We start from the raw sequence: 21,654 nt of genomic DNA, 5'->3' as shown, positions 1-21,654 counted from the left end.
CTGGGAAAAAGAATTACGTGAAAAAGAAAACGAATATAGTGACAGAGACATTAATGAACAATATTTCATTTATTGATATTTCTTAGGCAGACACTTTATTTCACCTTCAAAATATTACAATATTTTTGCTAACTAACGCGTTATAACTTGATAAAATAGAGTCTATCTATTACTCCATAAAATTTTAATTTTGAAATTTAACAACTTGGAATTCTATTTCGCATTAAAAATTTGACAAACGCTGCAAAAAATGTTAACGTAAGAATATTCTAACAACTGGAGAATGTTTTTCGAAAATGTATCCTATTTCCATTACAACTTATTTGTAAAAGAAAATCAATAAATAAGATAATATTTATTTTTACGAGCTCGCTGGCGCTTTTTGTCACCGAGAATGACAAGTGAATACTTTTTTGCTGCAGCTGCTTTATGTCACCAAATAGCTGAAAAAAACTATGTGAAATCAGAGTTGTAAAAATTTCTCTTTGAGGTCCTGCTTTGAGACAATTCTAGCCTGCAAGCAGGCTCTCTATCGGGGGCAACGCGAATATTGAACTCTTCGAGCGCCGAAGGCGCGAGTCGAAAAGCGAAGCGAGCCGCTGCACTCGCGGAATCGCGCCTTCGGCGCTCGAGGAGTTCAATAATAATATATTCACGTTGCCCCCGAATAGAGAGCCTGCTCGCAGGCTAAGACAATTCCAATTACGGGATTAAATATTCTGAGGAACAAAGAAGAGGGAGATGACGAATAATATAACGATGACCACTGCTAGTCAATCAAAACCATCCCATTCATCGCCCCAGCCACTTTCCACCTGAAAGAATAAAAAGAAGGGAGAAAACACAGTTAACACTACAATCTTGAATGTCGTTCGTAAAACAACACAAGAGCAATCACATCTGGCCAATTCTGAATTACAATTCAAAACCTGAAAAAAACCGCAATGAGCCAATCAGAGCTCGAAGTAAAAATACGCAACCACCGCCGAGCGCGAGATAACATGCAACCAGTGCCAAGCGCTTGGCACTGGTTACATGTTTTCCCGCGCTTGGTAGTGGTTGCATGTTATCCCGTGCAACCAGTGCCAAGCTCGAGGAAACATGCAACGAATGCCAAGCGCGGGAAAATGCGTGTTAGTCAAATCACGATTGGCTTGGGTTCCGCTATTGGAGTATTGGAGAGCTTTAAAAATGCACAGCCAAAGCCAGCCAATATTGCTTTCAACAGTCAATTGATTACCGCTCCTCTACATTAGAAATAAAGCAACAAACAAACAAACTGGTAAGGGACCTTGTCAAATGACGCAAAAGGTGCGAATTCCCCAGACCCCTTACGCTCAGACTCGTTAACTTGTCAATTTTACCTGTGACGTGTCTTCGACCATCGCCAGCTTGGAACTCAGTCCCCCAGTATGCGAATGGACAGGTAAATCCTTGGAATCTTTCGCTTTAAAACTCACCGAAGGCTCCATATCAGCAAAGTAATCAGGCTCACTTGACGTAACAACAACTCGCGTTATTTCAAATTCGCTTCCGGGTGGCTCGTTCCTTTGATGTCGTGACTTGGAAGGTTTAGATTTATCCGCTTTACTTGAAGATTTCTTGGAACCGAGTTTTAATGCATTGCCTTGAGCCGCCGTGGATTTGGAGGAATAACTGTCTTTATCGCGAGAATGGAATGAAGTTCTGTTAAATTTCTCCGCTTGGGAGGAGGGGTTGAAATCAACATTGTTCATGTCTAATTTGTCGTGCTCGCTAGTAACACTGTGATCGTCGCTCCAGTAGTTAGCACTATGGTCAGCGGTAGCTTGACTTGATCTGCTGCTCTAAACATGGGAAGATAAAAAAAAGTCAATAAAAATTCCTCGGGTGTTTCAAGTGTGGCGACGGATATAAGGGCGCGTGTTTTCTCGAGATAGGTTATGACAAGTCTCTTGCAAACTCAAAATGAGAATCTACAATTTATCTGAACTCCAATGTTGTAAGGCCAGTTGCACGACCAACGTTACATCATGTGTGTCAAAGCAGTGGGCACAGGTTCTGCTGGCGAAACGTTTACTACAAGATATCTAAGTAAAGGCTAGTTCGTTTATACTGAAGCTTGACGATATAAACTACACAAAACATTACCGAATGGTTGTTCGTGATAAAAAAACAACAACAAAAATATTGTGAAATATGTAAATTCAGTGGAAAGAAAAAGAAAAAATTCTTAGTCCCCGACAGGAATCAAGCCCATGGGTTCCGCACACACGACCAATTGCTCTCTCTATATAATCTGTACATAGTAAAATATGTTGGTGAGCAAGCTTTTTGCGCCCGTTATCTTCTTCACTTTCATTGTACACTCTCTTGAAATCCTCATTGAGTGAATTAACAGAAAAATGTAACCGTTTCTCCAAAAAATCTAACTACGGACCCAAGCCATTCCACTCACCGTTGCGTCTGACCGAGGAGAGCCCTGGGACTCATCCACGTCTTCCCATGGTTCAAATTCCTCATGATCAGACTCCACATCCGGGACCGCAACTAAGTCTATAAGTCTTTTAGGAGACGACTGCCTTGTTGCCTTTTCTCTCTCTCTTTCCAATCTGCGCCGTTCCAACTCTTTTTTCCTCTCCTCTTTTCTCTTCTCCATTTCCTGTCTCCTTTTTTCTCTGTCTTGTTTTAGTAGCTTGTCCTCAGATCTGCGAAGAGTCTTTTGTGTGTCTTTGTCCAAAAGTGGACTTAATTTGTTCTCGATGTCAATAACTCCACTTAGATTTGTAGGACCGATGTTGCTGATTTTCTTTTCCGTTACGGGAACTGTGGGAACTAAAAGAAAGAGAATAAGATGAGCAAGGGAAAAAAAGGAGAAAAAAGGTAAAAGGACAATAAGGCGGGAAAATAACAGGAAGCTGTGGCAACGCTAAAAATAAAGGCGAGAAAACAACTGAAAGCTGAGACAGTCGCGACGCAAAAAGGCGGTTAAACAAAAGGAAGCTGTGACAACGCTAAAAATAAACGCGGGAAAACAACTAGAAGATAGGACAGCCGCGACGCATAAAGGCGGGAAAGCCACTGGAAGACGCCTGATGGACGCGGCACAATATTATACATGGCGGGAAAATTGCTGGAAACTGAGACTGCCACGACACATTAAGAAGAGAAACTATCGTTGCATTTAGCTTTTTAGCCGATTGGTTGTATCCTACACGGCATTAAATGGATTAGAATATTTAAAAGGCTATCCTAAAAAGGTCGCTCAAAGATGATGCTATACGGTTTAGGAGGAAACAAAAACTAAAGCCTGGTTTTCACTAGCGACGCAAGCACAAGCGCAAGGACAACACCTCTTATTTCTCCGTGAAAAAGGTTTCGACGCAAGCAAAAGCACAAACGCAAGCATAAGGGTCAAAATTTGTCCTTTTTGCGTGATCGCGCTTGTGTTTGCGCTTGTGCTTGCGTCGCTAGTGAAAACCAGGCTTAACGGACAGCGATGATTCTGAGTATCTTCGCCTCAGACAGAATTTATTAGCAGCCCACAAAACTATATAGACCATATACCGTGTCCTGGGAGAACGGACTGATATCAACCCAAGTCTTACAAGTCAAACCCTTGATCAACTTGGATCCAAGTTAAAGCGGTTCCGAACAGAACCAACTCTGATTGGCAATAATATAAAATCATGTCGGATTTATGAGTTTCGAACCGAAAAATTCCAACTGATGACGCAGTTTTACAGAGAACCGTACTGTTTCTTTGATTGGATACTGCCTGGCTTTGAATTTTCGCGCGCTGCAAAAAAATAAGTATGGAATACTTTAAGTCGAAACTCCGACTGACTGTTTACTCACACGACGTTTGGCTAGGTCTTTACTTACATGTACTTGATGGAATGCCTGCAGAAGTGTTGAACTGAAAAGAGAAGACGGCAAAATAAAGTGAAGCTCAGCTGAACACTTACACAAACAACAGGAGTCTGAGTTGACGAGGTAGCTATAAAGGAGCTATGTCACGGGGATTTTGCGGATTTTTGGTCTTAACTGTTCTGAAATACCGTAAAATTCCGGTTAAAAGCCCCCCCCCCCCGGTTATAGGCCCATCAACCTGGAAACAAAAAAAAAATACATCCGATTATAAGCCCCCCCCCCCCCCCCCCCGCCGGATATAAGTCCCCCTCTACCGAATAACAGAACTGAACAGGGCTAAATGTTGCTTTTTTGTGCGTTTTTAACTTAAAAAACGTATTTCGATCAACACTCCCGACGCTCGTTTCGAAACGTTTTTTTTTTAATTCCGCTTATGAGCCCTCCCGGATATAAGGCCCTCCGCTTATAAGCCCACCCAAAAACCCTTACGAAGTTGTAAAAGCCCAGGGCTTATAACCGGAATTCTACGGTAAGTGGTAAGCAACTTTACCCATGAAAAACATCATTTTTGAACATCTAAAGAAAGATATGAAGACGCGCAGAAACAACGTAACCTCCTGCAGGTTAGAAACAACGTGAAAGGTTTAGCCTTGATTTTTCAAGTTGCAATCCGTTTCCATCCGAGCCATCCGCCGTCAAAGACGCTTGTTAACAGTTTCAGTGCTTTAATATACCAATTTGTAATAAAAATGGACCATTATTTTTAGGTTTCCTACGACACAAATATATATTTTGGCTCTTCAAAAGTTTTTAAACAGACAAGTATATACCTTTGGTCTTCCTTCGATGAAGTATTTCCTTCTTTCTCCACCAACCACAACATTCGCTCCTAATATGGGCACCATGACCGCCAGAGCGGAGAATGTAGCAGCGACTATTCTGTCGTCTGTTTCTCGCAGACCAATTAACATCTGAAGAAAACGCAAAACACAATAAAATATCGCGTGAATAACAAAACAATCCAAGTTAGTAACTTACACAGGTTTAACAAAAAGACTCGGAGCAGACCCTCTTAGAGTTTTGATCCATAGATCAAAAAGCGGGAGAGATAGAGATTACTCCAGGAAAGCGCGCGTCGTTTTCCGGGGTGTTCGCGGGCGGCGCGGGCCCGGCGCCGGGTGCTGGGGCGCTCGACTTCGTCGCGGGCCCTCTCTCCCTCCAGTTGTCTTCTCACATCTCTGGTGCACAGCGTCGCTCTCACCTCCACTGCAGGCCCGCAGGCCCCGCTCGCTCCTCCCCGGTCTCCACCAGGACCCTCAGTGTCGTCATCTCTCCTCCCCCCTCGACGCCCCGTCCTCCCGCGTCTCGCGGCGTCTCCTTCGTGTCTCTGTGGCGTGACCGGCCGTCTGTTCGTCTTGTTGCCCTCATCGACTCGTGCCGACACCACCTGCGTGTCTCCGCCTGTCCCGGTGTCGACGGAATGGCGTCGTGTGTCACAGTGGTTCGTCGTTCGCGCTGTGTGGACGCGCGCCTGGGCCGTCCCTTCCTGCTTCATTCGTTCATTGTCGCTCGTCGGGATCTCAGTTCTAGAAAAAGACGGTTTTCGCTATCGGTCTTTTAGCTCAATGATTTTATACGATGACGTGGATATGAAATTTGAGGGCAATTCTGCTATCAGTATAAGAGCGCTAGGCTTATATTTGCTCAGCCTCCCCATAAGGTGGTATTATTTTCGAGGAGGGCTTACATGCGGGCGGGCGGGCGGGGGTTTAGGTGTTATTTTCGGATAGTAATTTGCGTTTCAAAAATCTTTTGGATTCTATTTGGACGGAATAATGTGACTAAAATTTTTAAGGTGCCTACAGGAATACCACATAGTAAAACTCTCTAAACATTACGGTCCAAGATCCACAACAAATCCTACAGTCGTTCTGAGCATTCTCTACAACGTAAAATGCAAACCAAGCCGCACAATTGGGGGCTTAAAATAGTAAAAGTTATGTTTCTTTAAGAGCAATGGCTAAATATAAACCCATGTTCGGGAGGGCTTATTTTTTTGGAAGGATGTTTGCGTCTGCGATTTTTTTTTTTTTTTTTTTGGGGGGGGGGGGGGGGCTTATTTTTTTGGAGGGGTGGCTGGGTTTCCCAATCGAGGCTCTTGGTTGAAGCCCTGACTGGTCTGATTTTGTTCTGTTGTTTTGAAAGACAATTTACCTGTCACAGTACTTCTGTATACACCCAGCAATATAAACGACTACCGTTGAACCGTTAAACTTTTTAATTCGTAATTATTTTAAAATAAAGCTAATTTTAAATTTGAATTTTATACACTTCCATGTAATAAGGCTTTATTTAGCTTATTCACTATTATTATTTTTTTAATTTAGTATGTTTTATTTCGTGGCGTACCAGGAAACTAGCTAAGTGTTACTGTATCTAAAGCAAAGCGTACAGGCCACAAAGGATAAATTCTAATTAATGACGAGCACACTATGCACCTTAAAGCAGATTTCTAACTCTATTTTCGTCATTCGTTTGCAGCAAGGTTTCACGCGCGGTGATCGAGCAATACCTTTCCTCGACGCTGCTTAAGAAAATCATTTCAAATCAATCAAGCAAGAATTTTTGAACAAAAAAAAATTGGCATTCTCTGGCAACTGAGCTTGGGAGCTTTTCTCGTACGATTTTAAGACAATTTCACCAAATGAAAGTTTCGTTTTATTTTTTCCTTCGCACTCCAGGAGCACTCGCTAAGTAATCAAACTGAAAGTCTCTCTAAAATAAATCTGCCGTTTTCTTCATTGTTTTATGTGGTTAGATGCATTTCCTTACTAAGGTTAATTCACAGTTGGAATCAGCTCTGAGGGTTTCTTCCCATTCACCAAGCACTTTAATTCGTCCACTGCCATAGTAGTTTGTCGATATTCACTTGTTTACCCGTATACACACCGCCATTTTTCTCCCTCGCTCGCCCTTATGTGGAATCGTGGGCACTCGCTATTTTAACTCCCCATATAGTCCTCTGAGAAAAGACATGAAACTGCGGTATTACTTTGTTTCTGACAAAAAATGGAAATCCTTTGAATCGTCTTGAGGAAATCGTTTTTAGCTCGGAACATTTTTCGAAAGGAAATCTTTTGGAAAAGATTGGAACTTCTCAGGTGATTTATTAACATAGATTATCAACAATATCGGAAGACTGGATGTCTAACGACCAAGAATTCATAAGACACGAATTTATCAAAACCCTTTGATTTAATTATGTAGTAACACCCACTCTCTGAGACAAGCGTTTAGTAAACTTGTCCACCAAACTACTAATAGATAAAAACCATAACACGTACTTTTTCAAAAGATAGAAGTGATGTTAAAAGAGCTAAATCTTTACAATTTAAAAGATGTGTGTATTTCAGCGCGGTGAGTGTTGCAAGCGGGCACGCATTCTAATGTTCTCCAAACATTGTTTAAGCATTAAAACAATAATTCACCTAAGCAAGAAGTAGGGGTCATGAACGGTCCCTCAAAATTTTGCAGTGCTCGTAAAATTAGGCTTCTGCTCGGAATGCTCGCAAAATTTTAGTTGGCGCTCTTTTGCTCGTGCTCGCGTATTTTTACACTAAGTGCTCGCATACTCGGTTTTTAGTGGAGGTCCGGTAGCTTTCTTAAAGGTACTCGTTGTTCGCAAGGCTAACTTTTGCAAATGCTCGTGCTCGCAAAGAAAACTCTGTGCTTGCATGCCTGCAAAGACCATTCGATACCCCTAGTAGTTATTTTAAGAAATACTGTCGCATCAAGCGAAGGGTTTTCCTGATAAGTTTTCTAGAGTACCTCTGAAGTTTCCTACTCCTGAAAAAATAAACAAAAGGACTTATGCCACTATACATCACAAAAAAAGTCGAGGTCCACGGTCTTATCAAAACCAATGTTCCAAGTCTATCTTCGTCCATGAAAGTTTGCAAGCATCTTATGATCAGCGCTGGCACGTAACAAGCCAACAGAGTGACCAGAACATACAGTACTGTCCGTGCACCTCGAAATCTCTCCTGGTTTGCAATGGACATTTGCTGAACTACTTCATTTTGAGTCATGATCTGCCTTTTGTGTCTTCTCGAGATGCGATACACCTTGATGTTGCAGTAAAATGAGAAGGTCAACGCGAACACAATCGTGCAAATCCAAGTAGCTTTGGCAAAAGATTGTGCGCCGGAGTTGTCGATGGCATGCGGAACGCTGAACAGACAGCTTGCAATCCATGACCCCGCGAATAGCTTTACGACCCGCTCTTTTGAGATAATTGTATGATACCGAAGAGGGAAGACCACACCTATATACCGCTCAGCGGTCACCAAACACAGATGAAATATATAGTTATACAAAAACACGTGTGATAAGTAGAAGATTGTAAAACTAGAGCTTTGAAAAAGTGGACAACCATTGATGAGGACACTCAAACCAATAGCTAACATAAAAGAGTGCAAAATCGAGCCTTGAAAAAAAGTAGCGGTAGATAGGCTGGCTAGTCCGATATTTGTGACAATATGAAGCTCGGAGAAAGACAATACGGTCAAAACAACGAGTGCGTTTCCAACGAACGACAAAAAGCCAAGAGATATGTTGACAACACAGTACAAGACCAGCAAGCCAGGACTGTAGGCTTTCATCTCAAGAAGCATATTTGCGTTCACTTCTGATCCTTCTAACGAGGAGTTAAAACAATCTGCCGTTTTGTTATTGTTTTCATTTATCGAGCTCATGTTTGGTGTTAACGTGACAAGCGTACGAGACTCTACTAACTGCTCCATACTAGAAAAAGGCTTTTTGCCACTACAGAAATCGACGAAAAATCATAAATCGAATCTCAATTTACGCGCACCAGAAGCAATCTTTGCACTCAATTGAAACGTAATCCGGTCGCACTTACATTTTATTTTTGGCCCATTTTGAATTCAAAACTTCGCTACAGGATGCCCCTCCTATTTCCTCTGCAAAAAAGGAAAAGACGACGGCTGCGCGAGGCTACAGGATACCAGACAGAAAACACATAACTTATACGCACGATAACACTTTCCATTCTCGATTGCACTGCAAGCTGAAGAGTTTAAACCACAGAGTAGTATGTCTTGGCACTTAGGTCGTTTAACGGCTCGTTTGATTAAAAACGTTTTCCCCAAGCTCCCGCCGCGAGCTACAACTGATTTTGATTTTTAGTCCAATTTGGCACAGTCAGGCGTCATGTTAAAAAAGTCACGTTTGGTGTATTCGTAGCCTGTATGCAGCTGTCTCTTATTTACTTACGCGAAAAAGGGTCGTCTGCGAAACGCCGTTTCCTGCTGTAAATTTCGCATAATTTATACTTGAAAGGGACTTTGTCACGGATTTTACTAGATTTTTGAATAGCCAAAATTGATATTCCTGTCGCATGAAATCTAACAATAACAGTCCATTTTTTATTAAAAATTGCTATAGTAGAGCACTAAAATGGTTAACGAGCGTCTTTGGCTGCGGATGGCTCGGATGAAAATCGATTGCAACTTGAAAAATTAAGGCTTAACTTTTCAAATTGTTTCCGTGTGTCTTAAAAAAAATCAATATTTATAGCCGTAGCTTGATTTCTATCCACAATTAAGGTTATATCTTCCTTAAGATGTTTAAAGATAATGTTATTCGTAGGTGAATTTGCCTACCACTAATTTTAGAGCAGATTAGACCAAAAATCTGCGAAATCTCCATAACGTAGCTCCTTTAAGCTCAAGAGGCACGATAGTTGCCCGATCAAATCGAATATCAATACAAATGAGCCAAAACAAACTGTATACCAGCAAAACAATGTGGCAAAACATAAGGCAAATTACAGATCTAGGTCTGCTAGGTGTCAGGTGAAACTCCACAGGGCGAAAGCTGGCAGGAAAGCATGAAGACCCATGGCGTCCATGTAGTTTCCTTAGCAGCCGTTATTTGGGTCGTCAGATCATGCAGCACTCCTCCCCACTGCGTGACGAACCCAAACAACGGCTGCAAAGAAGAAGTGATCTCTCTACTCTTTTAAACGAATCACATCCACGTTTGCAGGCCATGACAATAAGGAATCTCACAATCTTAGGAAAAGAGCGTTGATTTTGAATCAAGCAGTACACAAAAGAACAAAAACCTGTTAGGGCAATTTTGATGCCAGGTACGCAGTATGTATGTGAGTATTTGAGTATGGTACAGACATGTAATTTGAGGGCTAACAACATTTCAAGCAAGGTATCCTGGCAATAGGATATGCAACTGTATTTTTACTGTTAATAGAACTGGGTTGAGAAAAGTGTGGAGATAAAAACGGCAATGTCCATTTTCAGTTGCTTTCCGTCCGGCCTGCGGCCTGGGGGCCCGCCCTCCCTGCTTTCGTGTCGCCCCGTCACCCTGGGTCGCGCCCTCCCCTCCTCCCCCAGGTCACCCTGTTGGTCTATTGTACAATCTATTGATAGTTTGACAGGTCAGTGCCCCCCACCCCAAAGTAAGTCCACCAGATTCTTAAACCCCCCAAGAATCTGATCATTACCACCCCCCCCCCCCAACATAAGCCTATGGACTGATGTTGTTTTGCATTTTATACCGTTCCTTTTTGTACCATTAAGCTCAGATAGGGATCTGACGAATGTACAGCTTACTTTGTGTTTTATACCGTTATGTTAGATAGTATCACCAAGCAGTATTTTATTGTGCATCTAAAATGTTTCACATGCAAATTCCCATAAACCCAACCATTTTACTACCAACAAATAAGTTCCCCCACTAAGTCTCCAGTGTAACTCCCCTCTCCACAAGAGACACAAAAACCGCCTTTTGAACAAAAATCAGCCCAGCGCTTATTTTAGAATTTTACTGATATGCCTGCCCGCCCACAAGCCCTCGCACTTAAAGAGTCTGTTTGTGCAACTCCATGTAATTGTCAAAGTTACTTTTGGCCTGTTGCCATACCTGAGGAAGGATGAACTGTTCCAAAACTTCTTCCTTAAAGGACGTTCCATAAAGACCAAAATACTTGAGAAGAATCATCCGGACGTGCCCATCCCTTATCGACCACAGTGTCATTAAAATAGGAATGCAGTGTTCTCTGAAAAACAATGTATCAATAAATTTACCCCTAGATTAGACAAAAAAAACATAGGTTCACTAGAGAACACTCCCTGTCTTAAAATTTTAAGTTCTCATTCAAAATCCTTCGAAGATATTCTTAATCCAGAGTTGAAAAGGTTATGTCACTACCACAATGCAAGCATTTATCGTAACATTTTAAATTTGAGACTACACACCAACACCTACCTGCGCTTTGTAAGGCAGGTGGCAACACCTTAAGGCGGCCCAAGCTCTCTATCAGATTACCTTTGGACGTGACTCTTGTTTATGAGCGGTGTTGTGTTACAAAGATTCGATTTATAAGGGTTTGTATGGGAAAAAACGGTTTTGCTTTAAAAGTAAAAGAAATGTTGTTTAATTCTTTGCTGTCTGCCAGCTTCTCAGGTCGATACAACGCGTTTTCGGCGAGTTATCGTTATTTAGGTGTCCACTGCTCGTAAGCAAGGAAGTGGCACGTCCAAAGGTAACCGTCTGATAGAGAGCTTGGATGCCGCCTTGTAAGGCAGGTAGCAACTTCACAGCGGTCAAACGTAAAAATCCAAAGCCACTTCCGACAGGGTGGTAAAGGGGTTATGCGTGACGCGTGATTTGGGCAAAGTTAAAGCCCGTGACGCGTGAAAACGGCGCAAATCTGGCCGTGATCCGTGAATTTCCCAGGGGGTGGGGGCACAGAAAAAAATGTGTCATTACCTGAACAGCTCATCTGGGATAACTGGAGTGAGACCACTCAGCTGGTAATCAGTGTCACTGTCATCTGCAGCAAGGAGAAATTATTCAATATCTACAATAACTACAAAAACTCAAGTAAATGTGACAAGAACAGAAATAAATTTTTGTTTTTGACGATTAGCTTCCAACTACGTGTTTGACACTTCCCCAAGATTTTGTAATGAAATCTGTGCTTGTTGTAATGGCAGAATTCGAATAAATGATCAGCAACAACAACAACTTTATTCGCACCCATTAATTAAATTAAATTTACAATACATATAACAATGAAAAATAAAGTAAAGTGCATGGCTGCCCAAAATAACCACCATTGGCTGATAAGATTGGGCAGCCATACTTAGTGTTTATTACAACAATTTATAAAAAGGTCAGGTGTACTAAAGATTAAGATAACAACTACACAACACACAAAAATAATCTAAGTAGGCTTAAGTAGCAAGCTGGAAAACAGTGAATTTCTCAAGATTGTTTTTTACAGATGTTTAAAAGACTTGCAATAAAAAGTTTGCCAACCAAATGCATCAACATTCAGTCCCTGGGCAGTACCTAGTTTAAGTATCAAGAGTAATAGTGCATAATTACAGTGTACCTTTTACTGGAGTCAGAAGGTGAGGCAGAAAATTCTTTTCTGCACTAGGTTCTGCCAGAACAAATCTTGACATTAATCTTGGAAGCATGCGCCTAGCAACAACCTTGGGTGGAATTGTCGTCAACTTATAGGCTAGAGAACTGAAATGCAGCATTGAAAAATTGTTAATTAAAATTAAAAAAAAAAAAACATTTTACAGCATGCCTGCAAGGTACAATGTACAAGGTGTTTTCTAGTAACACCCAATGAAGGGCATTCCCACACTTGTACAAAAATAGACCTCCAAGAAATCTAATCCTTTGCCAGCCTTGTCACTAAAGTGACAAGAAGTTATAGCCATGAAGAAGTCCGGGAGAAGTAAATACTATATACTACTTATTAACCGAGAGTAAGGTCATTACAGGGGAATCTCAGACTGAGGCCTTGATGTATTGACCGAGCGACAGCGAGGTCAATACATCAAGGTCGAGGTCTGAGATTGCCCTGTAATGACCGAACGGACGAGGTTAATAAGTTATTTATTATATGGCCTTTAAGCACTATTAAAAAAACGAGTATAATCAAGGGAAAGAACACTGGAGGTAAAACTCGCTCTCGCTCTCTGTGGCTCTCTTCGTCGCTCATACTAAAGAAGTATCGGTATGCTTATATTTTTCTTTCAGTTATTGAAAAGATAGTTATATTTTGTCGGCATTTTTTGTTGTTATTGCCCCCTCGCTAGTAGCTTTCACTCACAACTCAAAAAACCGTCGAGCCGAGAACAATTTTCATAATGCCCGCTCAGCAGCCAATCAGAGCGCGCGTACTATTGTAGCCATATAATAAAAACATGTAAAGACGAGCGTGCCGCCACCGATTCACACGCGAAATTTTATCCTGCTTTATCCACACAAAAAGAGAATGTGGGTGAAGTCTCACTTGACAGTTAAATAAATGCAACTGAAGGCGAAACTTTGGTACTTGCAGTGCACTCGCGAGAAACGAGAAACTTCTCGAGAGAAACAAGACGGTGGTAACTTACATTTGAGCGGTACTGTAGTAGGGGGACAAGGGGTGGGGGGGGATCCGAGGAGAATATGGGGCAGGAGGGGAAGGGATGTGGGAGAAGAGAGGGTGGGAAGCAGGATTACCAAGGTGGCAGGAACTGGGAGAAATCGAGAAAGATGACAACATTCTGTGATATTTTGCAACAGAAATAGCACAAAGAGGCAGAAAACTCTAAAGAAAGGGGCAGGAACCAGGAGTAAAAGGTACGGGAGGTTCAGACCCCCTGTCCCCACACAGTATACAACCATGTAATGCTAAATTTCCCACAGGGAGGATACAGAGAGTGGTAATAAGCCATTTCCCCAAGCCTCTGGGATTTCAACTAACATTTTGGCTTCAGAAGCTATCTATCTATAATAAATTCTACACACCTGAAGAATTTCTCTTTCTCCACATCAGTTTTAATGGTTATCTGGTTCAGAAATGTCATTATCTCCAAGAAGCTGCTCCTGTTGATGTAGAATGTACATGTAAGAAACACAATTTATAAAGGAGATTTTCAACTCATCAAACAACACATCTGATTCTTTAGAAATTAAGGCCTCATACAAAAATAAAATAAAAACCTGAAGAAATCATCAGTGAAAAGACTGGAAAACTGTGGTCTCATCTGCAATAGAAAACAAGAAAATAACTTGATACATAATCAATACATTTACCGTAATGATTCGATTTAGCACCCGGGGCGCTTATTTACTTTTGGCACCTCAAAGGAGGGTGCTTATTCGAGACAGGGCGCTTATTCGGGACAGGGCGCTTATTTAATTTTTTGAGAAACAACCAAATGTATCTAACAATAATCGAAACTGTAACAGTCAGAAATTTTTGTTAAAAATTCAGTTACTTTTAAAATAATTGTTCATTTTAGCAGTAGATATATACACGAACTGTGCGGTGAACGTCAATGACTTCAGTAGGGGCAGTTACTCAATAGCGGCACTTATTAGAATAGAGGTGCTTATAAGAATGGGGGCGCTAATTAGAATGGGGGCGCTTATTGGAATAGGGGCGCTTCTTTACAAAAACAATTCGAAGAGGGGCGCTTATTCGGAAGGGGGCGCTTATTGGAAGGAGGGCGCTAAATCGAATCATTACGGTAATGTAAAAAGAATTGGTGCACTCAAAAGTAAGTACAGTGTCGCAGTGGTGAAATAGTAAGGAAAGACAAGAAGTAACAAATCATAACTATAAGACATGTACATGTAATTCTATCTGTCAACTGATTCCTTTGTTTTCTTGTTTTCTACTTTTGTCAAAACATCAGTAGCCAAAAACAGACTTTTTTTTTAGCAGTACTAACATCTGGACAATTACCACTTATCATTTTATCATCACCTGAGGATTCTCATGAAGGAAAAGACTTTGCATCTTTTCTCCAAACTTTTCACCAGCATCTCCTAGAAAAACGATGTCATGTGATTTAAATATGAAGCAAAGAAAAAGTAAGGGTTGCATAAAACATGTACAACTGTAGCAAGCATTGCCCCCCCCCCCAAAAAAAAAAAAAAAAAAAAAATGTGATGCTAGTCTATTATGCCTACCATATTTCCACAATAAAGTAACATGGGCACTTCTAAATATATTTATCCTGATTGCTTTTAAGGATAGGGGTGGGTTTATATTTTAAATTTCATGTTTCTATGAGTGTGCTTATTTGAGGAAGGGTGCTTCATCAAGGGTGGGTGAAAAATATGGTAACCCTTCAGCACAAAGTTTGTCAAGTTATCCCAACAGTTTTGCCGTGCCCATATACATGTATGTACCTATTGGGAAAGTGTGCTTTGAATTTCTTAGTTAAGATCTGAAATTGAATGCAATGACCTTATATTAGCAGGACTCATAATAATTACAACTGGCATATTTGTTGCAATAATTTACCTAAATCTGCTCGAGTATCCAAGATATCACTAACAAACATGCCGAAGGCATATGCATCAAGAGAATGACCAGTCTTCAGATTGATATTAACACGACCCTCCTGTATGATCAGCAAAACAATACATGAGATTATTTATCTTTAATTTAGTATTTACTGGCTAATTAAATGAAGTATTTGTTATTCAGTACATAGCAGTATCTGAGAGATATTCCATTATGGACTGAATAAATTATCAAAAGAAAAGAAAAGGGTAATGAGAGTCTGAAGATGCATTTGATGGCTGACATTCTTTAATAGAATGGGTAGACAACAACTTAGATAGATAGATGGATAGATAGCTAGTTTATTAATACAACTTTGCAACCTAGAAGGTTGAATTATGTCATATTTACAAATTTATAAAGCGATAAAAACTAACGATAAAATGTAAAAATAATTAAAAAACTATACAAGAGTGATTTAAATCCAAACTTAAGTACATTAGAGACAATAAAACTATTTCTTAATCTATTAGTCTTAAAAACAGGGTTAAACTGGCGTGACTTTCTGAGGTTTGTCCGTGGGGGCAGTAAATTCCTCAGCCTACTGTCATTGTTCTCTAAAATGTTGTTAAACTTCGACCTGACAGAGTGACAAGATTTGCCTTGTCGAGTGCTTCTTCATACGTAAAAAATGGAAAAATGATGCGCATCGCCCTCAACTTAAAATCATTGTAAACATGGTAACTAGATGCATGATAAAATTACCTTCTCCTCAGGGGAAATCGACTTGGAGTCTCTTTGCGCTCTTGTCCCAGACAAAAACTTCAATAAACAAGAAACAGTTAAACACTGAGCTAATAGACACTAGATGAGGAGCAGAGGGCGACCTAGAGAGACATGGAGAAGAACAGTGGAGGAAGAAAGACAGTAGATTGGTTTTGCCACCTGGGCAGAAGCAGTCAACTTTGTAAGAGACAGAGTGGAATGGAGGAAACAGCAGATGGTAGGGGAGGGTAAGTAAGGTTGGTGAAGAGGGGATTCATAGAGAGCGAGGGAGGGGAGATGTTTTAATTTTAATTTTCTATTTACTAACCTAGCATAAAAAAATTAACTAGGAAAAAAAATAACCTAGGTTGAAAAATTTGACCTTAAGCTTATTTTGACCTGTAACATAAACAATGCATTATTTATATTGCATGAATGAAAAATATCGAAATCCCTCTTTCTATAATAATAAATTATAAAAAGGGGATAATGAAGAATCTAAACAAATCAATCAATCAATCAACCAATAAATCAATATTTAAGTTAAAAAAATAAAATCAATCGATTTACCACAGAGTAAATTCCACATGCAAATTCATTAATTCATGAATTTGTTTACAGTTAATGTTGTTGGTAATCTTGATCAAAATGAATTTATTTAACTTAGTAATAAGTCAGCATGAAAAAAAAAAACAAATTAATATTCAATCAAAAACTGCACCTTGGCTGATTCATGTACCCTTCCACATGATAGAAATTGGACAGCTACTTCTGACCCTAATGCAGACACTCATGAATGTCTAATGTTATTGGAATTTTAGTCCCTAAACATGTATTTTTAGAAATCATCCAAAAAAAAGAAAATACAAAGAAATCTACAAATTAATGGACTGGTTTACTGGCTAGGACATGTCAGATTTTACTAGCCAAAAGTATTTTTTCACTAGTCAGGTATATTGATTTCTATCAAGAACAGTTGACTTTTCAGAGTTTTTCACTAGCCAAATGGCTAGTAGGGATGCTAAACCTGGTAGCCAAAACCTAAATTTTAGTAGCCTAAATTGGCTAGTTGGCTACCGTTAGTCTCGAGCCCTGCAATCTAATAAGAAGACATATTTATCGCAATCTCACCTCATTGTTCAATTCAGAAAATTTGCACACATGTTCCATTCCACCAAGTCGCCATCCCCAATCATTGTCACTTACATAAACAGATGACAGACAAACATTGTTGTGTGACAGGCCACCCTTAAATTTAATAAACAGGTTAGAAGGGTATCAGTCAACAAAAACTAACTTAAAGCAACATTATTAACCAGCAAATTAGGCACATGAATGTGTGCTAATCGCTAAACATCCATGTACAGTGTAGCTGTAATTCTTTGTACACACTTCTAACGCTGTGTTTCACTTTATAGTTTTTTTTTTTTAATCTGACAGGGCTTGCAGCTAATTTCAGCATGCTTTACATGTTGTCTATTTTCTTAAAAAATATAAATTTAAAAAATAAAATAACAGTAGTTTTGTTATCTGAAATCCTGAAACCTAAGGGTGTCGAATGGTAAATTCCAGACTTCATGAGAAGGGGAGACTGATATCTCTTCTGCGAGCTCAAGACTTACTTTGCCATTGAATGAGATATCGAGACTCAGAGAAGGCTTCACAAAAAATTCGAGACAACGAGACACCTGAAATTTGCCTATAAATCTGCAAGAAATGCTTGTTTTGAAGAACCATTTACCGTCCCTAAACCTACTAACTTATTAAGATAAAAAAACATACCCTCTCATGTAAAAAGACCAGAGCCTCTACCACATTGTACAGTCCAGCGATAATCTCCACTGTGTCCAATGTCTGTATTACTGATTCTAAAGGCCTGATTGGCTCCGTCACCATACAGAGCTCTTCTGAGTTGTCATAAGACCAAAGGTGTTTGAGAATGGCTGGGTGTTTAAGAATCTTCAGATACTGAAAACAAAACAGTCAATTACTGTAAAATTCTCACATTACATTTTTTTGCTACTTTATGGTGGCAGTCAGCATCAATAGCATTGCAAACACACTATTTGACGTAACATACTAAACATTTCATTTTTGCTCATTTAGTTTTTAGTTTAAATTTAATTTAATTAAGGGTGCGATTAAAAATTGTTGTTGTTGTTGTTGCAAACATGGTTCCACTCATGTGTGGAACAAACACTGCCCTTCTACCTTACATTAATCAGTTGTCTGGTCATGAATTCAGGCAGTTTTTGACAGAATGTTTTCCTTATTTTGGGAGATCAGCTCTCGCCAAGATAATTTAGATGAAAAGCCAGATTGTTATAGGCCAGGGCAGCTGTTCTTTGGCCACAATCAGAATGAAAATGCACAGCAATTTTGCTGATAATTTCAGTTCATTAATTCTGTGTTTTTTCAGGTCCCCTCAGGACAGAAAGATAATAACATCACACCAATCACCAAAACAAGCAAAACCCATTACCATTATTGACAGCTAACCGTAAAAAGGCTAACCGGAGTGCATAGTAGGCTAACCAAAGTGCATAGTAGGCTAACCGAAGTGAACAGTAGGCTAACCGGAGTGTGTTGCAGGCTAACACGAGTGCATAGCAGGATAACTGGAGTGTATAGTAGGCTAACTGGAGTGTATAGTAGGCTAAACAGAGTGTATTGTATGGTAAGTGGCAGAAATCTTGAAGTTTTGTTTGTTTCGGTGATTTTGTTTTGTTTCGCTCGTTTCGCTAGTTGTTTTGGTGGTTTCGTTTCGGCCGTTTCAGCGGTTTCGGGTTTAAGTACATGCCATTTTTAACCTCCCATAATCATACAACTCTCCTAAGCAGACACTTTTTGGGTGCGGAGGGGATTGGCTTACAGAGGCCCTGTTGGGGGGAGGGGGGAGGGGGTTATGTTATCCCTTTTCCCAATAATTTCGAGGACAGTTCTTTCTTATTCCTAAAATTACCAATGTTATTCCTATTATTTGATTTTCATCAACCCAAAATTGACTTGTTAGACCTTATCCCTATAATTATTTAAACATTTATTCCTTGTCCCTTAAATAATTATGTGAGTTAACCATCAGGGATAAGGGATAACTCACAAAATTTTAAGTTACCTGTGCTGCTTTAGCAATTCTTTCATCATTCTTCTTCTTTTCTTTCCTGTTCTTTTCGTGAATAAATACAGTGGCTTTGAAGTCATCTTGTTTTCTTCTTGCTGCGAATAAACTCCATTCTTTGCTGTTACAAGCAACAGGTTCGTCCAAGTCGTAATCTTTCTCAACACTACACTCTGATCCCATGACAGATCAACAAGTTAATATCGATGGTAGCACAAAACGATCTTGAGGAATCAATCCAAGCCAAAAATAGGCTGTATCCAATGCTGATAGTAGCTGTTATATGATTAACTGTTAACCAAGCAAATTCATTCATTCAGATTCATTCAATGGCGTTGGAGAGTCGCAAAGTAGAAGCTTGGATTTCTTCACAAACTTCATCGATCTTTGCCAAAACCTGTCATGTTCAGCAACAAATTTTGTGTCCTCAAACCGGCCAGTTAGATACCACCCTCTCTTACGAAATACATAACTGCCCTTTACAATCGTGAAAGCCACAAAAATAAGGCGATTTGTGAACAAGTTTATCCAGGAAAAACAGCAGCCATCTTTGGAAACGTGTTGTTGCCTGTCAGCGGATATCTCTCCTTCATGTATGTATACGTTTTCCGTATCCAGGGAGACTCTGGGTTGACAGAAAAATATTTCAGGACGCGTGGTTCTGTTGTCCGGGTAGCTGAAACGAAACGAGTGGGTTGATAGGGGCCTATCTGTGCAGTGTAATTTTTTTAGACATCTTTTCCGACCACGGTTAATTTCAATGGGAAATAAAAATACCTTTTAAAAGTTTACACAAAAGCCGACGAAAGGTCAACAAGGCGACATGAGCTATCGAAGAAGAAATGGTTGCTTGGCACAAATCTATGCAGTAGAAAAATTGCTCCTTTTTCAAAAGAAATATTAGCAAACCAAACCAAAGCGAATTTCATTTCTTCCTCCTCTCCTTGTATTCATCTACTCACTCGCCACCACCCCTCCCCCATCAAATGCATATGGGTCTGAAACTGAGCGATTTTATGCGTTATAGAAAAAAATAGTTTTTTAATTATAGACAAGTGCTAGTAGACAACTGGTTAGCCTCCTGCCAGTTGGAATTTTTAACTGAAGTTTATGTTCGACTTGCAATATTTGTTTATTTATTTACAGTGTTCACAATTAGCAGCAACAGTGCTAAATACATTGACACATAAATAAAGTGATTTTACTTTTTTAAGTTACACTTGTTTACACAAGAATTTAGCCTGGGGAGTTTGGGGTAGTTTATCTCGCTTTGATCAATCGGGCGGTTTTTTCGCCGCAGGTGAGTAAATAGGCGATCAGTAAAAGTTAGACATTAACTTGATCTAGCCCTAGCCCAGGGGTGAACAAGTAGTTTTGTCAAGTGTTGTTAAAGGAGCTTTAACTCACTTCACTTACTCAATCCGGCAAAGAATAACTTGACTCAAAAAATAGTTTGTAAAGGTAGCAAAATACCAGAGATAATGATAAACCAAAAAGAAACAAGAGTAAAATTGAGATGGTTGAACTTGCAGAACTTAAATTGAATTTTTTTTTACAAGGTAGCAATCCGTTATGTGGCTCCTTAAACGCAGTTTGTGTTAGTTCTTGGTCAGGACACTTCACTGTCACACCCTGACAGAATGCTTGGATGCATGGCATTCTAATCTTTCGCAGGTTACCCCAAAAGGAAGAAGTAATAGGGCCTCTTCACATATCCCGGTTGACCGGGCTGGCCCAGTTACCAAGATCTCGGCTTACTCCTATTTTCTTTGTAAAATTTAACTTGGATGTGTTCATATGAGAAGGTGGGCCAGCCCGGTTACCGATATCTCGTTTCTGTACCTCTCGGCAACTGGGAGAATATTTTTCCATTGAACACTCCGCCCGTCGCCGGGACGCAACTTTTTCTTAGGGCCTCTTCATATGAACCCGGATGACCGGGCGGCTCATTTTCCGATGATCTTTGCTCACTCCTATTTTCTTGTAAAATTTTGGATGTGTTTATATGAGAAGGTGACCCAGCCCGGTTACCGATATCTCGGTTTCTGCAACCGAGATCTCGACAACCGGGAAGAATATTTTCCCAAATGAACACTCCAAGCCCGAAAGGTCGTCGGGACGCAACTTTTTTTTGGAAAATAGCTTCCCTTTCGTAACTGGGCGGTCAAAATGGCTTAATTTTGCCAGTTTGTATCTATTTCCACTTCAGAAATATGCGAATTAGCTTTATTAATAAAGTTACATGGGTCAATAAAGCTACGATAGTCGCGAAAGATGTAACTTTATGTGTCGCCATTTTGCCTTCGTTTCTTGAATTTTATCCCCGTCAACGGGCTAAACTTTTCCATATGAACTTCAGAGGGTCTAAATCCGTCCTGGTTTCTGAGACAGCTCGTAAACCGGGCTCATGTGAAGAGGCCCTTAGAAAATAGCTTCCCTTTCGTAACAGGGTGGTCAAAATGGCTTAATTTTGCCTTGTATCCGTTATTTCCACTTCAAAAATATGCATTAGCTTTATTAATAAAGTTACAAGGATCAATACAACTACCATAGTCGCGAAAGATTGCAACTT

The 21,654-nt window shown here is 40.1% G+C and overlaps 1 protein-coding gene across 1 annotated transcript; it reads right to left on the bottom strand.

Moving 5' to 3' along the window:
• Window positions 1-50: 50 nt before the first annotated feature.
• Window positions 51-19,654, bottom strand: LOC144632014 (protein-associating with the carboxyl-terminal domain of ezrin-like). Its single transcript, XM_078490601.1, has 16 exons — window positions 19,080-19,654; window positions 17,747-17,932; window positions 17,096-17,212; window positions 15,965-16,021; window positions 15,218-15,317; window positions 14,675-14,736; window positions 13,906-13,949; window positions 13,711-13,788; window positions 12,293-12,432; window positions 11,665-11,728; window positions 10,816-10,951; window positions 4,683-4,823; window positions 3,865-3,898; window positions 2,438-2,814; window positions 1,365-1,826; window positions 51-815 (listed from the first exon to the last, which is right to left on the bottom strand). Exons 1-16 carry the CDS (start codon window positions 19,263-19,265, stop codon window positions 774-776), a joined length of 2,226 nt encoding a protein of 741 aa, XP_078346727.1. The 5' UTR covers window positions 19,266-19,654; the 3' UTR covers window positions 51-773.
• Window positions 19,655-21,654: the final 2,000 nt, after the last annotated feature.

Source organism: Oculina patagonica, chromosome 1, assembly GCF_052425735.1.
Source record: "Oculina patagonica isolate OP01 chromosome 1, crgOcupat, whole genome shotgun sequence".
Taxonomy (NCBI): Eukaryota; Metazoa; Cnidaria; class Anthozoa; order Scleractinia; family Oculinidae; genus Oculina; species Oculina patagonica.
The sequence above is the reverse complement of the archived record's forward strand: the minus strand, read 5'-3'. Positions and strand labels throughout refer to the sequence as shown.

What these genes read in the sequence shown, in the direction of transcription:
- LOC144632014 (XM_078490601.1), bottom strand. Translation starts at nt 19,265, where the DNA reads ATGGGATCAGAGTGTAGTGTTGAGAAAGATTACGACTTGGACGAACCT. An exon ending in CGATTTCCCCTGAGGAGAAG is followed by an intron (nt 15,318 to 15,964) that starts GTAATTTTATCA and finishes CTGATCATACAG; the next exon opens with GAGGGTCGTGTTAATATCAA. An exon ending in GAGAAAGAGAAATTCTTCAG is followed by an intron (nt 12,433 to 13,710) that starts GTGTGTAGAATT and finishes GCTGCATTTCAG; the next exon opens with TTCTCTAGCCTATAAGTTGA.